Source organism: Microcebus murinus, chromosome 2 (genome assembly GCF_040939455.1).
Source record: "Microcebus murinus isolate Inina chromosome 2, M.murinus_Inina_mat1.0, whole genome shotgun sequence".
In the NCBI taxonomy this organism is placed as follows: Eukaryota; Metazoa; Chordata; class Mammalia; order Primates; family Cheirogaleidae; genus Microcebus; species Microcebus murinus.
Window position 1 is genome coordinate 6,140,374 of NC_134105.1, and position 19,437 is coordinate 6,159,810.

At 50.2% G+C, this 19,437-nt stretch overlaps 1 protein-coding gene across 2 annotated transcripts; it reads right to left on the reverse strand.

Annotated features, from left to right (window-relative positions):
* Nucleotides 1-703: 703 nt before the first annotated feature.
* Nucleotides 704-17,086, reverse strand: MASP2 (MBL associated serine protease 2). Of its 2 annotated transcripts, XM_075993925.1 has the most exons (11): nucleotides 16,580-17,086; nucleotides 16,267-16,495; nucleotides 15,949-16,126; nucleotides 14,824-14,955; nucleotides 12,743-12,939; nucleotides 12,303-12,450; nucleotides 10,014-10,132; nucleotides 6,860-6,938; nucleotides 3,533-3,667; nucleotides 2,956-3,030; nucleotides 704-1,720 (listed from the first exon to the last, which is right to left on the reverse strand). In XM_075993925.1, exons 1-11 carry the CDS (start codon nucleotides 16,582-16,584, stop codon nucleotides 957-959), a joined length of 2,061 nt encoding a protein of 686 aa, XP_075850040.1. In that variant the 5' UTR covers nucleotides 16,585-17,086; the 3' UTR covers nucleotides 704-956. The 2 variants fall into 2 exon arrangements, with proteins under 2 accessions (XP_075850040.1, XP_012646864.1); XM_012791410.3 differs by lacking the exons at nucleotides 704-1,720; nucleotides 2,956-3,030; nucleotides 3,533-3,667; ... (2 more) ...; nucleotides 12,303-12,450; nucleotides 12,743-12,939 and adding an exon at nucleotides 14,112-14,260 and having other exon boundaries at nucleotides 16,580-16,686.
* Nucleotides 17,087-19,437: the final 2,351 nt, after the last annotated feature.

Here is a 19,437-nt window from a genome sequence, read left to right on the forward strand (position 1 = left end):
GGCAGGATCTGAATTTAAGGCAAGTAGCTCCTAACTGTGTATTAGAGTTCTATGCTTTATTCAGCTCTTGTGTGATCTGTGTCCTGTTGTTTGGCTTAACTATGCCCAGGTATTTCATATGCATTGTTAGAAGAAAAAGACATTACAGAATTTGTCTGTAGTATCACCACTATTTCAATGTTTTTCATCTTGTGATAAAGCCTCCTTTGATTTATTTCCAGTTGCTAAGAACATCCTTACAGCTAAATTAAATTCATAGCATTGGAATTGCTAGGTCAAAGAATATGCATGCTTTTAAGGCTGTTGAAATGTAGTTCTAGTCTATGGCCATACTACCCTGAATGCACCCAGTCTCATCTGAAACGTATTGCCAAATTGTCCTAAACTTAGAAAGTTTATTGTCTTTGACAATGTGAAATAGTACTACTATTCTGTGTTCCTTTTTTCTGACAATATGATAAGTGAAAAATTATATTCCACCATTTTGTGGCACTGGTTTTTAACATATAAATCAGTATCTGGGCTGCAGTATCAATGTTTCCCATTTACTCAAAAAAGTGATTCAAGCTTATTCCTGAAACAATACTGCTATAATATATAAAGCAGTCTTGGAGATCAAAAAATAAAAACAAGTTTAAAAACAGTAGAAAAGCAGTCAAAGAGCTTGGACAGGCAATTTATAGAAATGCAGAGTTATTCAATGTAATTTAAGCAGTGAGTTTATATTGGTTTGACAAAGATGAATGTCAATATAATGGTTTGTGTCTCCTTGAGTGGAATCAGGATGGAATTAAACTGGCAAGTAGAAAAGTCACAGCAATCTCACCTGGAGTTTGGTTTTGTTTTGGGCGTAGAAGAACAACAGCCATGTTGATGCTGCTCAGGTCACGTTGCTGCTAAGATCTTTTATAAGTATTTCTAAAAATAAGGAATCAATTACTGATTGAAGTCATAAATCAAAAATTATTCATTATGTTCTGGATCCAGGGAATATAGTTACTGACTTTTGTGTAGACCCCATACTGCCCTGCCGCCCCACAATTCATGGAACCCCAGGACACTATTCCTCCCACAAACCACCTCTGTGTCTCATTATCTAGAAATACTAATGCCCCTCCACTGTCACCTCTACAGCTATCCTTGCCCCCGCTTTCCAAGCCAGCACAGAGCATGTTATCAGTTACCCTTGCACCTGCATAGGGCTGCTTTTCATATGCAGCAGTACATTTTTGATGGTCAACAATTGGTATGTCGACAAACATTAGACTTCTAGCAAGGTAACCCCTTTGGGTTAATCCCCATCCAGATGTGGTTCCAATGTCATTTGTCCCCATAAAGGATTCAGCTTGTTTTTTTGGCAGACAAATAGGCGTGATGTTGCTATTGATTACAACTTTGTTCTTCAATTTAATCAGTGCTATGTCGTTGTCAAAACCAGCATCATGAGTATAACCTTCATGTATAAAAACAGCCTCCGCCCAGGCTTGTGTGTAATGAGGTGATAGTCTCTTCAGGGCACCCATTCGGATGTCCAGGGAAGATGCGTCGTCTCTATGCTTGTATACTGCGTGAGCAGCTGTTAGGATCCAGTTGTCATATAAAAGTGCACCTGCTGCTGTACTTTCTCCTAATAACAGGACTTGCCAAGGAAAATCACCAAGCTTTGCTTTTTGCCCTCCATATATACGACCTTCTGTAGTACGCGTTGACAGTCCACAGACTGAGGAAAGAAGCAGATACAGAGCCTTTGTAGAAACTCAGTGATATTTTTCATAAATTATTACCATTTTGGAGTTGTGTATACTTAATGTCAGCCAAAAATTGAATTACATGAATTGGTGGGTGTCCCCCTATGCTGACAAGTGAGGCTGTTTTAAAATAGCATAGTTCGAAGGCCTGATAGAAACCTTTAGGTATTTCTTAGCTCCTCAGTAAACGAGATGAGTGAACTTAGAAATTATTTTGTTTCGCTAAAATAAGTTGATCTATAAGATTTGGGAAATTAATAGGACAGATAGGAAGAATTAGCTGATGCAGTAGAATATGTGTGTAGAAAATGGAAGGACAATCTTTTTGTTGCTCTGTTTTCCTATTTGTAAAATGGGGTATTTACTATGTAATTCTGGGAAAGCAGGAACTAAGGTCGGTATCAGGATTTGCAAAATTACTTTTACCTTTGAACATGTAAATGTTTTAAAAATTAGAATGTTGTAGTGGTGGCCAGGACCCTTCAGGTTCAGAAATTATTACTTTTGGTCTAGTTGATTCTTCCAAACACTAAATTTTATTGTCTTTATTGCAAACTACATAAGCTCATTAATGTAGCATATATGTTTCCTTTTGTGGCAGTATACTTATATTAAAACTTACAAATGTTATGTCAGCCAAGTATAGGTTTTAAAAAAACTAATTTAGGCCAAATAACATTGGGGTAATGAATATATTATTACCTTTCTGACTTTTTTTTTAATCACTCTTCAACTATTATCTTTGGAGCCAATTCTGGTTAAAAAATTTTTTTAAGTACTATTAAGGGCAAATTGCATTAATGTTTAAAAACTAGATGTCATTGAAAACAATTGCTTAGGGAAATAATGAAGTTATTAACTTTGGGTTTTAATAGCATTTTTACAGAGAAGCAAAGTAACTCAACAGAAGAACTCATGTTTATAAATGTATAAATTGTTCAAGATAATTTTAAAAATCATTTAATTTTTTATGTTTGCCTAGTTATAAGGTCAAAAATAATCAAATGACTGATGCAGTCAGCACCTAACAACCTCTCCATATGGAAAGGGGATAATGAGAACGTATTATTTGGAAATAATAACTTAGCTTAGCAGCCAAGTGCTGAAGTTACATTTCTGCCTACCACAGCTAAAGCTCTACTTACTGTCTCCTACCCAGTTCTACTTTCCATCAATTAGGAATCTCTTGTATAAATGTATCCATTACCAGGCTCGCAGACTGGGAGCGATTTTTCTCCTTTGGAGCTCGTCCAGAATCCATCAGCCTCACACACATATTCACCTGCAAATCATTGGAAAAGCAAAAATGTTTAACTGCATGTGTAAGATGGTTGCCATTTGCTCGAATACTCTCTTGAAAAATGTTGATTCTTGAGCATCAGTGGGAAATAGAGGTGTCTGAGTAACCATTTTACATGATTTCATAAATAGGAGGGCTCTGCATTACCATGTTTGCTTGCAAAGTGGAAACCTTTTAGATGTGTAACTTGAATATGTATCAAGATCTCAAGTGCTTAATGATAAGGTTTTGACTTGTTAAATTAAACCATTTGGAATATATTGTGTGTTTGTAGTAGTCATTTACTAGATAAGATCTGTTTTCAGATTCTTGCAAATTGACATTAAAGTCAGCTTAGCTATAATATTTCACTTAGCAGGTGGGAGAAGTGCCTTTTAATCTTTTGTCTAGCCTTAGCCAAAAATGTTGCTTAAAGTTTATTTTCAGACCATGAGGGCTCAAGTTCCAAATGTCACCCACCCCCAATTTTGAAAAATGTGCTCACCATCGCCCGTCTTCATCATGTAGAAGGTCTCTTGACAGCTGTACTGAATCACAGCTTTGTATGTGGTCACTTCAGGACCTGTGACGTATTCCACTTGGCCACTGGGTAGATCGTCAGGAGGGCCACAGTCAACAACTAATAAAGAGATGGAGGGAGGAGTCCACTTGTAATTTCAGTGCTAACATGAAACCAGTCTGGAGATCATAAGCAACTAATGTAGACAGGTGGTGGTACTGTGTGGTACTAAAACTTGAAGCCATATTCATTTTCCGTACAGTGGACATGGTCCATTTCATCTCTAGAAATGGAGAGAATCCCTTTAGTGTGATTTTTTAAAGCTCACTCTCATCCCTGTTACTAATGAAATGGCTGGACTGAGGGGAGTCGACCCTGGGGGAACCAGTGTGATTTGAAACCACTCGGAGTTCCTTAGGGCCTTCACTGCAAATATGAAAAAGAGCAGAACAGCAAGCTGCCTGGCGCGGTCTGGTTCAAGGTAAAATAGTACCCAGTTTGCAGCTGGGATGGCGGAGAGGTAGACAAAGACACAACAATAGACTGAAGGACTCAGCTTGTTCTGATCCCTTTCATAAGCTGAACTTTTTAGAAGACCTTGAAGTGCTGATTTAAAAAAAAAACAAACTTGGAATTTCATTATTCATGCCTTGAGTTTGGATTAAAAATCACAGTTGTCAGGAGGAGGGGCAAAAAAAAAAAATCACAGTTGGTAGGACATTACTAATGTGAACTAACCAATTTGTGAGACAAAAGATAAAGCAATTTCAATCTAAAAGTTCTCTATTCAGTAGACAACCAGAGATTGTTGGTGCATTTCTACTGTGAATATTATATTACTTAGCAACTTTATTGTTTTTAATATTTTAAGTTTTTTTGGTAGGGCCCTAATTCAATAGGACCGGTGTCCTTAAAAGAAGAAAAAGAGACACCAGGAGTGCACAGGCACAGAGGAAAGGCCCTGTGAGGACACGCTGGGAAGGAAGGCTGCAAGCCAAGGAGACAGGCTTCAGAAGAAACCAACTCTGCTGACACCTTGATCTTGGACCTCCAGTCTCCAAACAGCAACTTAATAGCTGTGTGTCTCAGTCTACGCCTAGTGAATTCTTTGCCTGTTGCTATCTTTATTTATTTATTTGTATTTGAGACAGAGTCTCACTCTGTTGCCCTGGCTAGAGTGCTGTGGCATCAGCCTAGCCCACAGCAACCTCTAACTCCTGGGCTCAAGCAGTCCTTCTGCCTCAGCCTCCCAAGTAACTGGGACTACAGGCATGCGCCACCATGCCCAGCTAATTTTTTCTATGTATTTTTAGTTGGCCAATTAATTTCTATTTTTAGTAGAGACAGGGTCTCACTCTTGGTCAGGCTGGTTTCAAACTCCTGACCTTGAGCGATCCTCCCGCCTCAGCCTCTCAGAGTGCTAGGATTACAGGGTGAGCCACAGCGCCTGGCTTGTTGCTATCTTTAATTCTCACAGCAACTCTGATGTGGCCATCTTGCCATCTGTAGATGAGAAGACAGGAGGGGGAGTGATCAGCCCACAAGGACAGCAAAAAGCAGCAGAATCGGGCTCAGTCAGTGCTCCAACCCAGACCTCTTACTCCCAATACTGTTTAGTGCCAGTTCATGTTCACTGTTTTAAATAAAATCAGCATACAAGCGAAGGGATACTATGCAGCCAGAAAAAGAACAAGTGGCTTAGACAGGTGCAGTGGCTCACACCTGTAATCCCAGCACTTCAGCAGGCTGAGGTGGGAGGATTACTTGAGGCCAGGAGTTCAAGACCAGCCTAGGCAATATAACAAGGCCCCCACCCTCACCCCAGCTCTACAAAAAATAAGAGTTGACTGGGTGTGGTGACCCACACCTATAGTCCCAGCTACTCTGGAGGCTGAGGCAGGAGGATCGCTTGACCCAGGAATTCCAGGCTGCAGTGATACAGTGAGCTATAATAACATCACTGTACTCCAGCTTGGGCAACAACTCTTGTCTCAAAAAAAGTGGCTCTGTTAATATTTAGATTGATGTAGAAAGATGCCAACAATATGGGGAGAAACGCAAATTGCAGTCAGGTTTCATATCCCATTTTGGTTAAAAAGTAAATAATGGACTGGGCATGGTGGCTCACACCTGTAATCCTAGCATTCTGGGAGGCCAAGGCAGGCAGATTGAGCTCAGGAGTTTGAGACCAGCCTTAGCAAGAGTTAGACCTTGTCTCTACTAAAAAAATAGAAATCTCTTTTTAATAGAAATCTATTTTTTATATATAATTAACCGGGCATAGTGGCGCATGCCTGTAGTCCCAGCTACTTGGGAGGCTGAGGCAGCAGGATTGCTTGAGCCCAGGAGTTTGAGGTTGCTGTGAGCTAGGCTGACGCCACGGCACTCTATCCCAGGCAACAGAGTGAGGCTCTGTCTCAACAACAAAAATAAATAAAGAATAATGAAATGAAATACGTGTTCATATATATAGCATAGGCGATAATGTGAAGGAATAGACCCCCAAACTCCTAGTGGTGGTTTGGGGAGATTGGACGGACAAAAGAGGTGCTCACTGTTCGGGTATTTTTTTTTTTTTTTTGCAAATTTCTATTCTTTTCCGATTAACATGTATATACTTTCATAATAGAGAAAATACTAAAAATAATTTAAGATAAATGATTGTTAACAAAATGGTAACGTACACCGTTACCCCAGTTAAAGGGTGTGTGTGTATTACCACACAAAAATACCCCCTCCCTACCTGTGGTCACACGTGTGTTCACACGTGTGAGATGTGTCATTGGAGGGATACACACCAAAACAGTAACAACGGTTGTACTCTCACGTGGTGGTATTAAGGGTATTAAAAAGTAATTTTCTAGGGCCGGGCGCTGTGGCTCACGCCTGTAATCCTAGCTCTTGGGAGGCCGAGGCGGGCGGATTGCTCAAGGTCAGGAGTTCAAAACCAGCCTGAGCGAGACCCCGTCTCTAAAAAAAAAAAAAAAAAAAGTAATTTTCTGTGCTTCCAATCCTCTATGATGAGTATCGTTACTTTTACGCTTGGAAAAACATCTTCAAAGAACACACTTCCTAAAGCAAATACTTTCCCTGATAGCTTAGTCCTGTTTTAGCCTCTGGAGAGGGGAAGAGAAGCACAGTGGGACCCGAGCCCTGATAAATGGATGGAAAGCACCCCCTCCCGCACCCCCTCCCGCACCCCCCTCCCGCACCCCCCTCCCGCACCCCCCTCCCGCCCCAGAGAAGCAGCGGAAGCGGCGACAGAAGCAGCGCGGGAAGTTAGAGCTGTTGTCACCGCATGGGCGTCCGTACTGCTGCACTCGGGCACCGGCCGGTCCCACGATCCATCTTTCTGACAGACTGCAGTGAATGATTTCAGGGGCAGATAACCCTAAAGAAGAATTCAGAAAACATTAATTTCCTTGTTTACATAAGAGAGTTACTCCCCAAAGCTGTGCTTCCCAGTGGCTCCTATGCTAGTGTCTCACACACGCTGCTGAGGGGGTGACAGTCACGGGACTGGTCTGTGTGCGCTCGTGTGTGCGACGTGCCGCTGCCGTGGTGGGTGTGCGCGTTTGCTGCCAACAGCCCTGCTCGCTGACTTCGCCAATGTGTGTGTCTCATCTTTCAACACGCACTGGCATTTTATGAATCAAACGTTGATTTGCAGTAATTTGTGATATGTTTTTGCTTTTCGCTGTAATCCAAGAACACGTAAGATTTCAAAGTCCTTGCTGACATTCCACCATTTTCTTGTATAAGAGGGCTGTGTCAAACATTTGGGGACAGCGGGCATGATCAGACGTGGATCGAGCGTGGCCACTGGCCAGAGAAAGGCTATCAGAAAACCCGCTGTCACTCTAGCCTGGGCAACAAAGCGAGACTCTGTCTCGAAAAAAAAAAAAATAAAAAAAAAAAAAAAGAAAACCCACTGTCTGGGCGTCGCCTGGCTGTTCTCCATCCGCCTTCACTGCCAGCTTCATTTACAGGGAAACGCTTTTGACTTGCTGAAATAACGTTTTTCTAAAATCAAACATTAAAAGGAAAGAAGATGGCTTTGGCAGAAGCTTTAATGCTTCAAAGGATGCCAGGATTTTTTTTTTTTTTTTTAATCAGAAACTGAACAAGTTTGCAGTCCAAGGAGGTGTGGAAAAGAGCCTGCCCAGGAAGTTTGCAAGGTGGGAAAAGTAAAGTGTCTCACTTTTTTTTGTTTGTTTGTTTCCAGTTTTGACCCTCTGCAGGACTGGCGATTGCATAGCCAGCTATCGTTTCAATGTTATTGCTCTTTACCACAGGGATTCTGTGACAATTTTGAAGAACATAAAGAGGACGTGTTAATCTCTTACCTGTGCCCCTAAAGCAACATGCTAAGCATTTTTTAAAATTATACTCCTCCTCCCTTAACAGTGATCACTATTTATAACTTTGCAGAATACACTCTTTCCCAGGGCTGTCTAATTTTTTCTGGGCTCAGGAGTTGTTTCATGGAGAGGCCCTTTGAGCAGGGGGAGGATCTTAATTTAATACAAGGGGCTATCACAGAGCACGTGCAAGAGGGATGGCAAACTCAGCTTTCTGTTGTTTCAGCTGCTTTGCAAAGAGTTGCTGTCAACGTGTGAACAAATAGAAAAGTTGCCATTTTAATCACCAGCTTCCCAAAGCGGCTTAAAAAATAAAAGGGCAGAGGAGTTGAGTCCACTCTCATTCTCCTACTGCAAGACCTTGTTACAGTGGTCCCTAGAAAAAGAAAAAGTAAAAAAATAAACATAAAAAGGAGAATAAAATTCTCTATAGCCATTCCTCTTGTCCTCCACAAACTTACTTCTTTGATTTTTATCGTTTAAGCATAGGCAAAAGAAACCACCATGGCTGGGTGCAGTCCCAGCACTCTGGGAGGCTGAGGTGGGAGGATCCCTTGAGCTTAGGAGTTCAAGACCAGCCTGAGCAAGAGTGAGACTCCATTTTCTATTAAAAATAGAAAAACTAGGGCTGGCTGCAGTGGCTCACGCCTGTAATCCTAGCACTCTGGGAGGCCAAGGCGGGTGGATCGCTTAAAGTTAGGAGTTTGAAACCAGCCTGAGCAAGAGCAAGACCCATCTCTACTAAAAAAATAGAAATTAGGCTGGGCGTGGTGGCTCACGCCTGTAATCCTAGCACTTTGGGAGGCCGAGGCAGGCGGATTGCTCAAGGTCAGGAGTTCAAAACCAGCCTGAGCAAGACCCCGTCTCTACCAAAAATAGAAATAAATTAATTGACCAACTAAAAATATATATACAAAAAATTAGCCAGGCATGGTGGCACATGCCTGTAGTCCCAGCTACTCGGGAGGCTGAGGCAGTAGGATCGCTGAGCCCCGGAGATTGAGGTTGCTGTGAGCTAGGCTGACGCCATGGCACTCACTCTAGCCTGGGCAACAAAGTGAGACTCTGTCTCAAAAAAAAAAAAAAAAAAAAAATAGAAATTAATTGGCTAACTAAAAATATATATAGGCCAGGCATGATGGCTCACGCCTGTAATCCTAGCATTCTGGGAGGCCGAGGCAGGCAGATTGCTCGAGGTCAGGAGTTCAAAACCAGCCTGAGCAAGAGCGAGACCCCCATCTCTATTATAAATAGAAAGAAATTATTGGCCAACTAATATATATAGAAAAAATTAGCCGGGCATGGTGGAGCATGCCTGTAGTCTCAGCTACTCGGGAGGCTGAGGCAGTAGGATCGCTGAGCCCCGGAGATTGAGGTTGCTGTGAGCTAGGCTGACGCCATGGCACTCACTCTAGCCTGGGCAACAAAGTGAGACTCTGTCTCAAAAAAAAAAAAAAAAAAAAAAAAATAGAAATTAATTGGCTAACTAAAAATATATATAGGCCAGGCATGATGGCTCACGCCTGTAATCCTAGCATTCTGGGAGGCCGAGGCAGGCAGATTGCTCGAGGTCAGGAGTTCAAAACCAGCCTGAGCAAGAGCGAGACCCCCATCTCTATTATAAATAGAAAGAAATTATTGGCCAACTAATATATATAGAAAAAATTAGCCGGGCATGGTGGAGCATGCCTGTAGTCTCAGCTACTCGGGAGGCTGAGGCAGCAGGATCACTTGAGCCCAGGAGTTTGAGGTTGCTGTGAGCTAGGCTGACGCCACGGCACTCACTCTAGCCTGGGCAACGAAGCGAGACTCTGTCTCAAAAAAAAGAAAAACTAGCCGGGTGTGGTGGCTCGTGCCTGTAATCCCAGCTACTCAGGAAGCTGAGGCAGGAGGATCGCTTGAGCCCAGGAGTTAGAGGTTGCTGTGAGCTAGGCTGCCACTACAGCACTCTAGCCCAGGTGACAGAGCAAGACTCTGTCTCAAAAAAAAAAAAAGAAACCACTATGCTGACACATGGCTATTTCCCAATTTTACTTTCTCCTATCTGCTGACATAAATATGTATACATTTCAAAGCAATCGTGATTGTGGTGTTTATTAACTCACTTGCAGAAGCTCATAGCCAGTCTCACAGAAGATGGAGAAGTTGTCTTTCAGGACGTACTTGGCTTGCACAGGTGAGATGTGGCCGTTAGGTGGCGCCGTCGGATAAGGGCACGGCTGGGCTGCGTGGAGGAGAGCGGGCTTACTGGCTGTGATGTGGGCTCCGGCGGCCAAGCCTGAATTTAGCAATCCAGAGCTCTTGGCTTATAAACGAAACAGGTGACATGTAAAGAGGGCTTGCCACAAAGGAGGTTGGGTTCTTAAGATTTGAAACAGCAGGCAAGATCAGACTCTCAGTTGCTTGTACAAATTAAGGTTTGTTGCATCCCCTGGGGCCCAGCCGAAGGCACGTGAGAAAGGCAGCCAGGCATGTGGCAAGATGGTGCAGCCGCCACACATGGAGCGTCCGCGCCACGCCCGCAACTTCACGGGCGCTGCTCGAAGCAAGGGCGGGCGACTCTGAGGAAAGGCGCTGCGCTGCACAGGTTTAGATCACAGCTCCCCACTTCCCAGTAGTCGTCACCTTTCCGGGCCTCGTTTTGCCAACTGTAAGATGGGGTGATGATGGTAATAGCTGCTCCAGGGCGACCAGGGGGACTGTACGCAAAGCAGCTAGGATAGGGCAGTGCTTGGCTGAGGGGGAAAGTTACACCTCGAGGCAGCCCTGCAGGACGGCCGCCTTGGCACAGGGAGAAAACCCTGGCTCGGCCACTTCAAAGTGCTCAGGCAGGAAACTAAAGGTAGACTGACTCAGGGAGCCTTGGGCTTCCCCTCATGAGCACCCACCCACGGTGCCCAGGCCGCCAGGGACACTGGCCCTCCAACCTGGCCTGCCCTCACCCCAAGATTTGAAGCCATCCCCACAGCTATCTGTCAGAACCCACCAATCGGGGGCTGAGTCCCCTCCTCCCTCTAGCAGCTGCTCTCTGGGCCCAAAGGTCGCGGGTAAGCTACTGGGGCGGCTGGGTGCACCTGACCCAGCCTGTGTCCTGGGGCGGTCCTCAGTCCCATGCAGGCCTGTCTCCAGGGACAGCCTTGGTGGCCCTGTGGGAGCCCAGGCCTTCTAGTGTTTGAAGGTCTGCTGGGAGGCGGAGGAGTTCTGGTGAGGCCTCAGAGGAGTTGGGAGCGCTGTGGGCAGTCCAGGGCAGCAGCATTTGCAGAACCCGGCTGCAGACTCCCAGAGCTGTGGCTCCAGTCCGTACCCTCCATGATCAGAAGCCCACCCGCCCCACTCCCAACGCATAGCTCATGCCCACACCTCACCGTCTATAGCTCGACTCCTGGAACAGTAGAGCTCTGGGCACATACTCCTCCCTCGCCTGGAACACCTTCCAACACATTTATCCTTTAAATCCAATCGTGATGTTTCCTGTTGCAGACTGACTTCCCCAACACCCAGCTCTTGCTGGGCCAGGTCCCTCCTCGGACTCTCACATTGCCCAGGGCTGGCTCTCAGACTGTGCTTGTTACGGGGCTCTGGTTATGTTGCTGTGACTGTATCCCCACTGGACTGAGAGTAGAGACTATGGGGACTGTGGCTTCTGCATTATGTGTCCCTGGCACTCATCCATAGGATTGGGAGGATGGATGGGTGGATGGAAGGATGGGTGGGTGAGTGGAAAGATGAGTGAGTGGGTGGGTGGATGGATGGATGAGTGGGTGGATGGGTGGATGCATCTATGGATGAGTGGAAGGATGGATGGATGGATGGAAGAATGGGTAAGCATAAGGATGGGTAGATGGAGGTAAGGTACAAATGGGTAGAAGGATGGGGGCGTAGATGGATGGATAGATGGTTGGGTGGAAGGATGAGTGGGTGGATAGATGGGTGGATGGGTGGGTGGATGGATGGGTGGGTGAGTAGAAGGGTGAGCTGGTGGATGGATCGATGGGTGAGTAGAAGGATGAGTGGGTGGATGGGTGGATGGATAGGTGGGTGGGTAGAAGGATGGGTGGAAAGATGAGTGGGTGGATGGATGGGTGGGTGGGTAGAAGGATGAGTAGGTGATGGATGGATGAATGGGTGGAAGGATGGGTGGGTGGGTGGAAGGATAAGTAAATAGAAGGACTGGTAGGAGGAAGGAGGGGTTGGTGGATGGAAAGATGGGTGGAAGGAGGGATAGATAGTGGGTACGTCTCCTTAGAGGGCCATTGCCTTACAGACCACCCCACTCCAACCTGGTCTCCTTTCCCAGGCCTGACCCAGAAAGGGTCCCATCCCATGTAGCTCTTTTACACTCCAGAAGCGAATGTTCTGACCTTCCTGCCCGAATCTGAGACCCATCTACTCACCTGTGCTTGTGTAGTGGATCTTCCAGCCCGTGTGGTCCCCTGACTCATCAGTGACAAAGGTGATGGTCACAGTGTTGCTCTTCGTTTCAATTCTACGAGGCAACGTCTTCCCACAAAATGGGCCATATTCCTCTTTGTCTGTTTGAATCTGAAAAAGAAGAGGCCCCCAAAACCTCATCACCTGCTGCCAGGGGTCCTGCCTGGATTAGAGGGGAGCAACCTCCACCCCCAGCCATTCAGGGAGGACTGATAAGGCAGACCTGGGTCAAGGATGGAGGGTGACCCCACCGCCCAAAGGCCACAGCCTGGCTTGGACTCCATGGAGTCTGCAGAGGTGGGGGCCGCCCAGCTGGACGGGATGGCAGGGGCAGTGCTGCAGGCCAGGGGGCAGCTGGCTGAGGGAGAGGGTCCCGACAAGGTGAGGGCCCCGGGAACCAGACCTTGAGGGAGTCATAGGGGCACTGGGCTTCAGGGTGCGTCTCCACATCAAAGGGCTCCACGAAGTCCAGGACGACGCTGAACCCCTCCTCTAGGCGGATGTCGTAAGTGCAGCTGGAGAGTTTGGGGTACGGCTGTGGGTATTCGGGGCTGCTGAGCTCCCCAGACCGCTCCGTGGAGACCTGGCCTGAGCACAGGGCTGGGAGGAAGGGGACAGAGGACGGGATGCAGTGAGTCCTCACCCATCTGTCAGCCCTGACCACAGACAGCAGGGTTCTGCCTCTGGGGAGCAGGGCAAGGGACAAGGATGGACATGGCAGGGACATCTGTGACCCTGGGTCTGTCCAGCCCAGCCCGAGGCATCGGCATCGCCAGGAACAGAACACCCCACGGCTGGGGGATGGCTGGGGGATGGCTGGGGGATGGCTGGGGGAGGGCTGGGGGAGGGGCGTTCCTTGCTCTGGGGCTGTAGCTGAAACAGGCAGCACCTGGACGGAAGTTGGCCCGGCCCCGCTCACAGCCCCGGGGAGGGCGAGGCAGGAGCTGCCAGGCTCTGCCAGGGGAGGATGCACCGGAAATAGAAGGGAGGATTCAGGGAAAGGGCGAATCCCCCGGCCCAGAGGCCCTTTCCTCGTCCTCCAAACGCCCCACCCAGTTCCCACGTTTGTCCGCCAGGGCTCTCCCACCGCCCAGCTGGGACCAGCCCCCTCCCCCCACCCAGGGCCCAGGAACAGCCAGGAAGGGCCTGTCCTCCGGTCTGGGCTCTGCCCTGGGGGTGGGTTGGAGAAGTTCAAGTCCACAGTGACTAAGTCTGGCGCCCTCCTTCCTCACTGCCACAGCTGATTCTGCTTCGGCAAGATGGAGCGGATGCTCGGCCACTCACGGAAGGTATGTCCCTGTTCCTGCTGCCCCACCCCCCACCCCAGGCTGCAGGGCGGGAAGGGTGAGCTGAACGCAGCCACTGGAGCCCGGAGGCTTCTAGGAAGTGGGGAGTCCTTGGGGAGACCGTCGGACTGCCCCTCCCTAGCTCTCTCCACTCTGGCTCAGGCCGCCCAGGCCAGCACACAGGGGCCCTGAGCCACCCTCTGCTCAGGAGGCGGGCCAAGGGTGCTCCAAGCTCAGCCTCTGGGGACCCGGTGGGGCAAGAGCACGCAGTACCCCGGTCCCCTGTGAACTCAGGCAAGGCCCTGCCCCTCTCTGAAATCTTCTTAATAGGGCTGGAGAAAGCCCTTCTGGCCAAGGAGCCTGGGGCCTGTGAGGGCGCCTCCCACCACACTGGGGGTCCCCAGGCTGCAAGGAGGTGGGCAGAGAGGAAAGGCCCCGAGTGGGTGCACGCCACGCCCTCCCGCCCCAGAGACACGCTGCGGCAGGTGCGGGGAGCAGGTTTATTGTAGGGCTGTGGGGGCTGGGCAGGGCAGCCGGCTGCAGCGATCTCGGCCTGACCCAGAGTCAGGGCCCACGGGGCTCTGGCTGCCGACACCCGGGCAGGCCGGAGTGGAGGGGAGGCTAGAGGCTCTGCTCTGGAAGAGAGATCGGGAGGGGGAGAGACACCAATAGGGGAGACAGGGTCAGCACCAGGGTGGGGATCCCGTGGTGGCAGCCAAAGGGGTCAGCCTACAGCGAACCCTTTAGTTCTGTAGAGGGAGGGAGGGAGGTCAGAGAGCCAGGCGTGACCAGAGGAGCCGGCCTAGGTCCCCCACTCTCCCACCCCAGGGGCCGTGGCTGTCCCCCTACTGGACTGTGGCCCAAGTGACTGTAGTGGGAATGGTTCCCAGGGCCCAGATGGGGCCAGGCACGCAGTGGGGACTGACACAAGCTGCTGGAGTGAGGAGCTGGAGAGGAGAGCGAGCTGAGGATGGAGGACGGTGGGTGCGGGAGTGGGAGGGATTTGCAGTGGGAATTGGTGCAGGAGGGCGGGAGGTCAAAGGGGCAGGGTGAGGAGGGCCTAGAAGCGCCCAGCCCCCAGGGCCCAGGCCCTTCCGTGCTGCAGGGGGAGCAGCGATGGCCTTGAGGGGCCAGGTGCGTCCTGGCAGGGTGGCGCTGGGCGCAGGCTGGGGTCCCCCCTCCCTGCAGCCACGCTCACCTGAGCAGGTGCGCTTGTTCCGGTGGAGGACGTAGCCCGCGCGGCAGGAGCAGTAGAAGCCACCCAGGTGGTTGTGGCAGTGGTGGTCACAGGCAGGCGCCTCTCCCGGGGGCACCTGGCACTCGTCAATATCTGGGGGGAGGCGGGCCAGCAGGGGTCAGCTGGGAAGGAGGCGGGACAGTGCTCTGGCCTGGCCTTAGCCTTGGGAGACCAACACCTCAGTGGCTCCTGAGAGGCCTCCTTGTGTCCCAAGGTGGGGGCTGGCCCAGGGCCAAGTTCTTTACGGGCCTAGGGCCACTGCAGCCTGCCCGTGACGCTGGGAGGGAGACACAAGCACCATCCCTTCTAAACCACCGAGGGGCTCAGTGTCCTGCCCAAGGCCACCCAGCCAGTGACGGGCACAGCCAGCAGTCAAACCGCACTCCTGCCGCAGCCGCTTGCCCAAGGTCAGGCAGCTGGGGCCAGAATCTGAGATCCAGCCGGGCGCGGTGGCTCACGCCTGCTAGGCTCATCCTAGCACTCTGGGAGGCCGAGGCGGGAGGATTGCTCAGGGTCAGGAGTTTGAAACCAGCCTGAGCAAGAGCAAGACCCCGTCTCTACTAAAAATGGAAAGAAATTAATTGGCCAACTAATATATATAGAAAAAATTAGCCTGGCATGGTGGCACGTGCCTGTAGTCCCAGCTACTCAGGAGGCTGAGGCAGCAGGATGGCTTGAGCCCAGGAGTTTGAGGTTGCTGTGAGCTAGGCTGATGCCACGGCACTCACTGTAGCCTGGGCAACAAAGTGAGAGTCTGTCTCAAAAAGGAAAAAAAAAAAAAGAATCTAGGATCAACTCTGGGGGTGGTGCTCCTCCCCCCTCAGGGCCTCAGTCCCCAGCTGTGCATGGGCCCAGGGCCCAGCGTCGCCCTTGGGGACCACCATCCCTGGCTCACTCGGGGCTCAGCCCCGTGAGCGGAGGTAGCTGTTACTGGAGTTTGCACTGGGACAGCGTCAGGCTGTGGCCTGCTCTCTGCCCCAGGGGATGTGGAGACACGAAGGGCAGGCTGGCCCGGCCTAAGGCAGAGTCCCCACCACCCAGCTGTGGGCTGTGGACCGGCCGTCTCAGGGCCCTCGCTCAGCTCACCCTCCGCCGCGTAGAAGGCCTCGAAGCCCGTGAACGGTTTCTCATTGGAGTAGTCAGAGCGGAAGGTGACGTCCAGGTGGGGGCCCGGCGAGTAGAAGGTGTCGTTGCCAGGGGCCCGCTCGGTGTCTGTGCTCTCCTGCCCGCACAGCGTGGCCAGCACCTCGGTCCCCGCGCTCAGCTGTGGGGGCGGGGGTCACGGGGAGGGAAGGCCAGGCCCAGGCCTGCCCTCCCTCCTGGCCTGGGCCGCCCTGCTCCCGGGTGTCCCCCAGCCTTGGCCAGTCCTTGGGGACCCCCAGGCCATTCCCGCCCGGCCAGCACCTTGACGAAGTCGTACTCGCAGAGGTGGGAGAGCTCCAGGTCGAAGAGGGTGAAGTAGAGGCGCAGGCGGTAGCCGGGGGGAGCAGTCAGGGTCCAGCGCTGCTCCTGGTCATTGGGATACACCCCCGGGAAGCCCGGGGACACCAGGCGGCCGAACACGGGCTCAGGCCACTGTGGGCCCAAGGGGGAGGCGGCCGAGCCACACAGCAGGCCCAGGAGGACGAGCAGCCTGCGGGCAGGGCAGGGGCGGTGAGGGCCGAGGCCTGGTCTCCACTCCTCACCCCGCAGGGCGGCCGTGGGGGCGCCCACCCACCTCATGGTGAGCCGTCAGCTGGCCAGGCCTGGTCTGCGGCCCTCGCTGGCCTCACCTTTGGTCTGTTTGTCCAGCGACCTGGCCCTGCCCCCAGGCCCCTGCCCTGGGATTCCGGGAACGACCCCATGACGCCTGCCCGTGCGGAGTCCAGGCAGGGAGGGCAGGGCCTGCAGAGCTCCACCCAGACCTGTGTACCCTCCTCAGCATGGCCTCCGAGGCCGGCCTGGGTCTCCGTAACACTGTGACGGTGAGCACTGCTAGGCAGAGACAGAGCGTGAACACACGCACCTACGCCCTCCTCACACCGGGTGGCAGATAGGAAAGGAATTTCTGCAAACACAGGGTTCCGTGCGGCATGCGGGGGAGCAGGCAGCAGCATGTCCGGAGGCTGGAAGGACCGAAGGACGAGTGTGGAAATAATTGTCTAGAAAGCGCCTTCTGAGCTGGCAGTGGAGCCGGGAATCCGTGGCACCAGGTCCCTCGGGCAGTGCTGGAGAAACTGGCCAATCCCTGTCCCCATCCCTAGCCGAGGCTTGGGCACTTCTTGGAGGGAGTAACAGGGAGTGCCCAGGCCCAGCGAGGGAGTGGCAGGTAGAAACAGGCGTTGAGCAGACAGACCGGATGTGGAGAGCCCAGCCTGCCTCCATACTGCACTCCCAGAATCTGGGGCCACCCAGGTTTTCCCCTCTTTTGCAGGAAGCGTGACCAGCCCAGGAGGAAAGACCGAGAGATACTGACCTTCCAGGCTCCCCAAGCAAATGCTGAGCCACCTCACTCACGGTGACAGGCAAGATGACAAGCCCTCCTTGTGCTCAGAGCTTCCAAGTGGCTTTCTGGCCCCTACTCTTCCATGTGAGCAGAATATTCAAGAAAACAGGAACAGAGAGAAGAAAATGTCCAAAACCAAAGCGAATCAATATCTTCAGAGGAAAAAGAGATGTAGGAACAGAAATGCTTAAAAAAGAGCATTCAGAAAACAACAACAACAACAAAAAACAGTTTTGGGAAATAAAAAGTCTGATAAAAATTTAAAAACTCAGTAAAATGTTTGGAAGATAAGATTGAAGAAATCTTCCAGACAATAGAGCAAAAAAGAAATAAAACATAGTAAAAAAAAAAAAAAGAAAGAAAAAAAAGAAAAAATGAGAAGGCCTGCACAGTATGTCAAAGATTGAATAACAGGAATTCCAGAGAAAGAAAAAGGAAGTAGAAGATGCTCAAGCAGGTTTGATGTAATAAAATAAAAAAAGAAAGAAAAGAAAAGAAAACAGAATGGAGGAGATTATAAAGAAAATAATGCCAAAAAAAGTCCCAGAACTGAAGAACATGATACTGAAAGTGTCTCCTAAGTGCCCCGGAAAATAGATGAACATGGACCTTTCCACGTGATATTTCAAAACACTGCAGAGAGAAATTATGTTCTACAAAGAGAAGGGAGAGAGAGAGAAAGAGAAGACAAACAGCAAAGGACATACAGGGGATCAAGAAGAAGAATTATTCTGGAGCTCTCAAAAGAACACTGGGAACTAGAAGGGTGTGTGGTGGCAGCCGCCAAGGTGGCCTGCAGTGAGTGGGTCCCCCCTGGGGTATTCGTCCCCTGCTGTGTCCCCCCAGACTGAATAGGGCTGTGGGCAGGATGTTGCTGAGGAGACAGGTGTTACTCTCTGTCCAGCCCATACGAGACCCTGCAGCTTCCAGCCAGCTCTCTCTGGGATCACTTGCTCTGGGGGAGCCTGCGCCATGTTGTGCGGGTGCTCAAGTGTCCCCCTGGAGAGATCCGGTGGGGAGGAGCTGAGCTGCCCAGCAGCAGCCAGTGCGGTTGGTGAGCCAGGTGGTGGAAGCACCTGGGAAGCAGATCCGCCCCAGCCAAGGCCTCAGGTGACGGCTTTGCCATCAATCAAGCTAGAATGTGGAAAATGAGACTTTTATACACGTCATATTTTTATAAATTTACCTTGTCTCCTTTCTCAGAATGCTACTTCAGGATGTGCTCCACCAAAACAAGGGAGTGAGCCTCTCCCCGTGGCTCATGCCTGTAACCCCAGCACTTTGGGAGGCCGAGGCTGGAGGATTGCTTCAGGCCAGCTTGGGCAACAAAGCAAGATCCTGTCTCTACAAAAAAAAAAATTTTTTTTTTTTTTTTGAGACAGAGTCTCACTTCTGTTGCCTGGGCTAGAGTGCCGTGGCATCAGCTTTAGCTCACAGCAACCTCAAACTCCTGGGCTCAAGGGATCCTCCTGCCTTAGCCTCCTGAGTAGCTGGGATTACAGGCATGTGCCACCATGCCCAGCTAATTTTTTAAAATATATATATGTATTTTTTTTTGTCAATTAATTTCTTCCTAACTTATAGTAGAGACAGGGTCTCGCTCTCGCTCAGGCTGGTCTCGAACTCCTGACCTTGAGCAATCCACCCACCTCGACCTCCCAGAGTGCTGGGATTACAGGCGTGAGCCACCAAGCTCGGCCTCTACAAAAAATTTTTAAAAAATTAACCAGGCGTGATGGTGCGTGCCAGTTCCAGCTGCTCGGGAGGCTGAGACAGGAGGATCCCTTGAGTCCAGGAGTTCGAGGCTGCAGTGAGCTATGATGATGCTACTTGCTCTCTAGCCCAGGCAACAGAGCGAGACCCTGTCTCGGAAAACAGAACAAAACAAACAGAAAACAAAAGTAGACCCAGAAAAGGGAAGACGGGGGTTTCTAAGGGACAAGTGTTCAATAGGGACGTCCATTTGGGAAGTCAGAGGCTCTGGCCAGAGCCTCCCGCAAGGTGAAAAGGACAGAATGCCTGCGGGGTCTGCAGATGGTAAGAGGAGCTTTAGAGAACTGGCGAAAAGTCTGGGGCTAAATTAGTGGTAC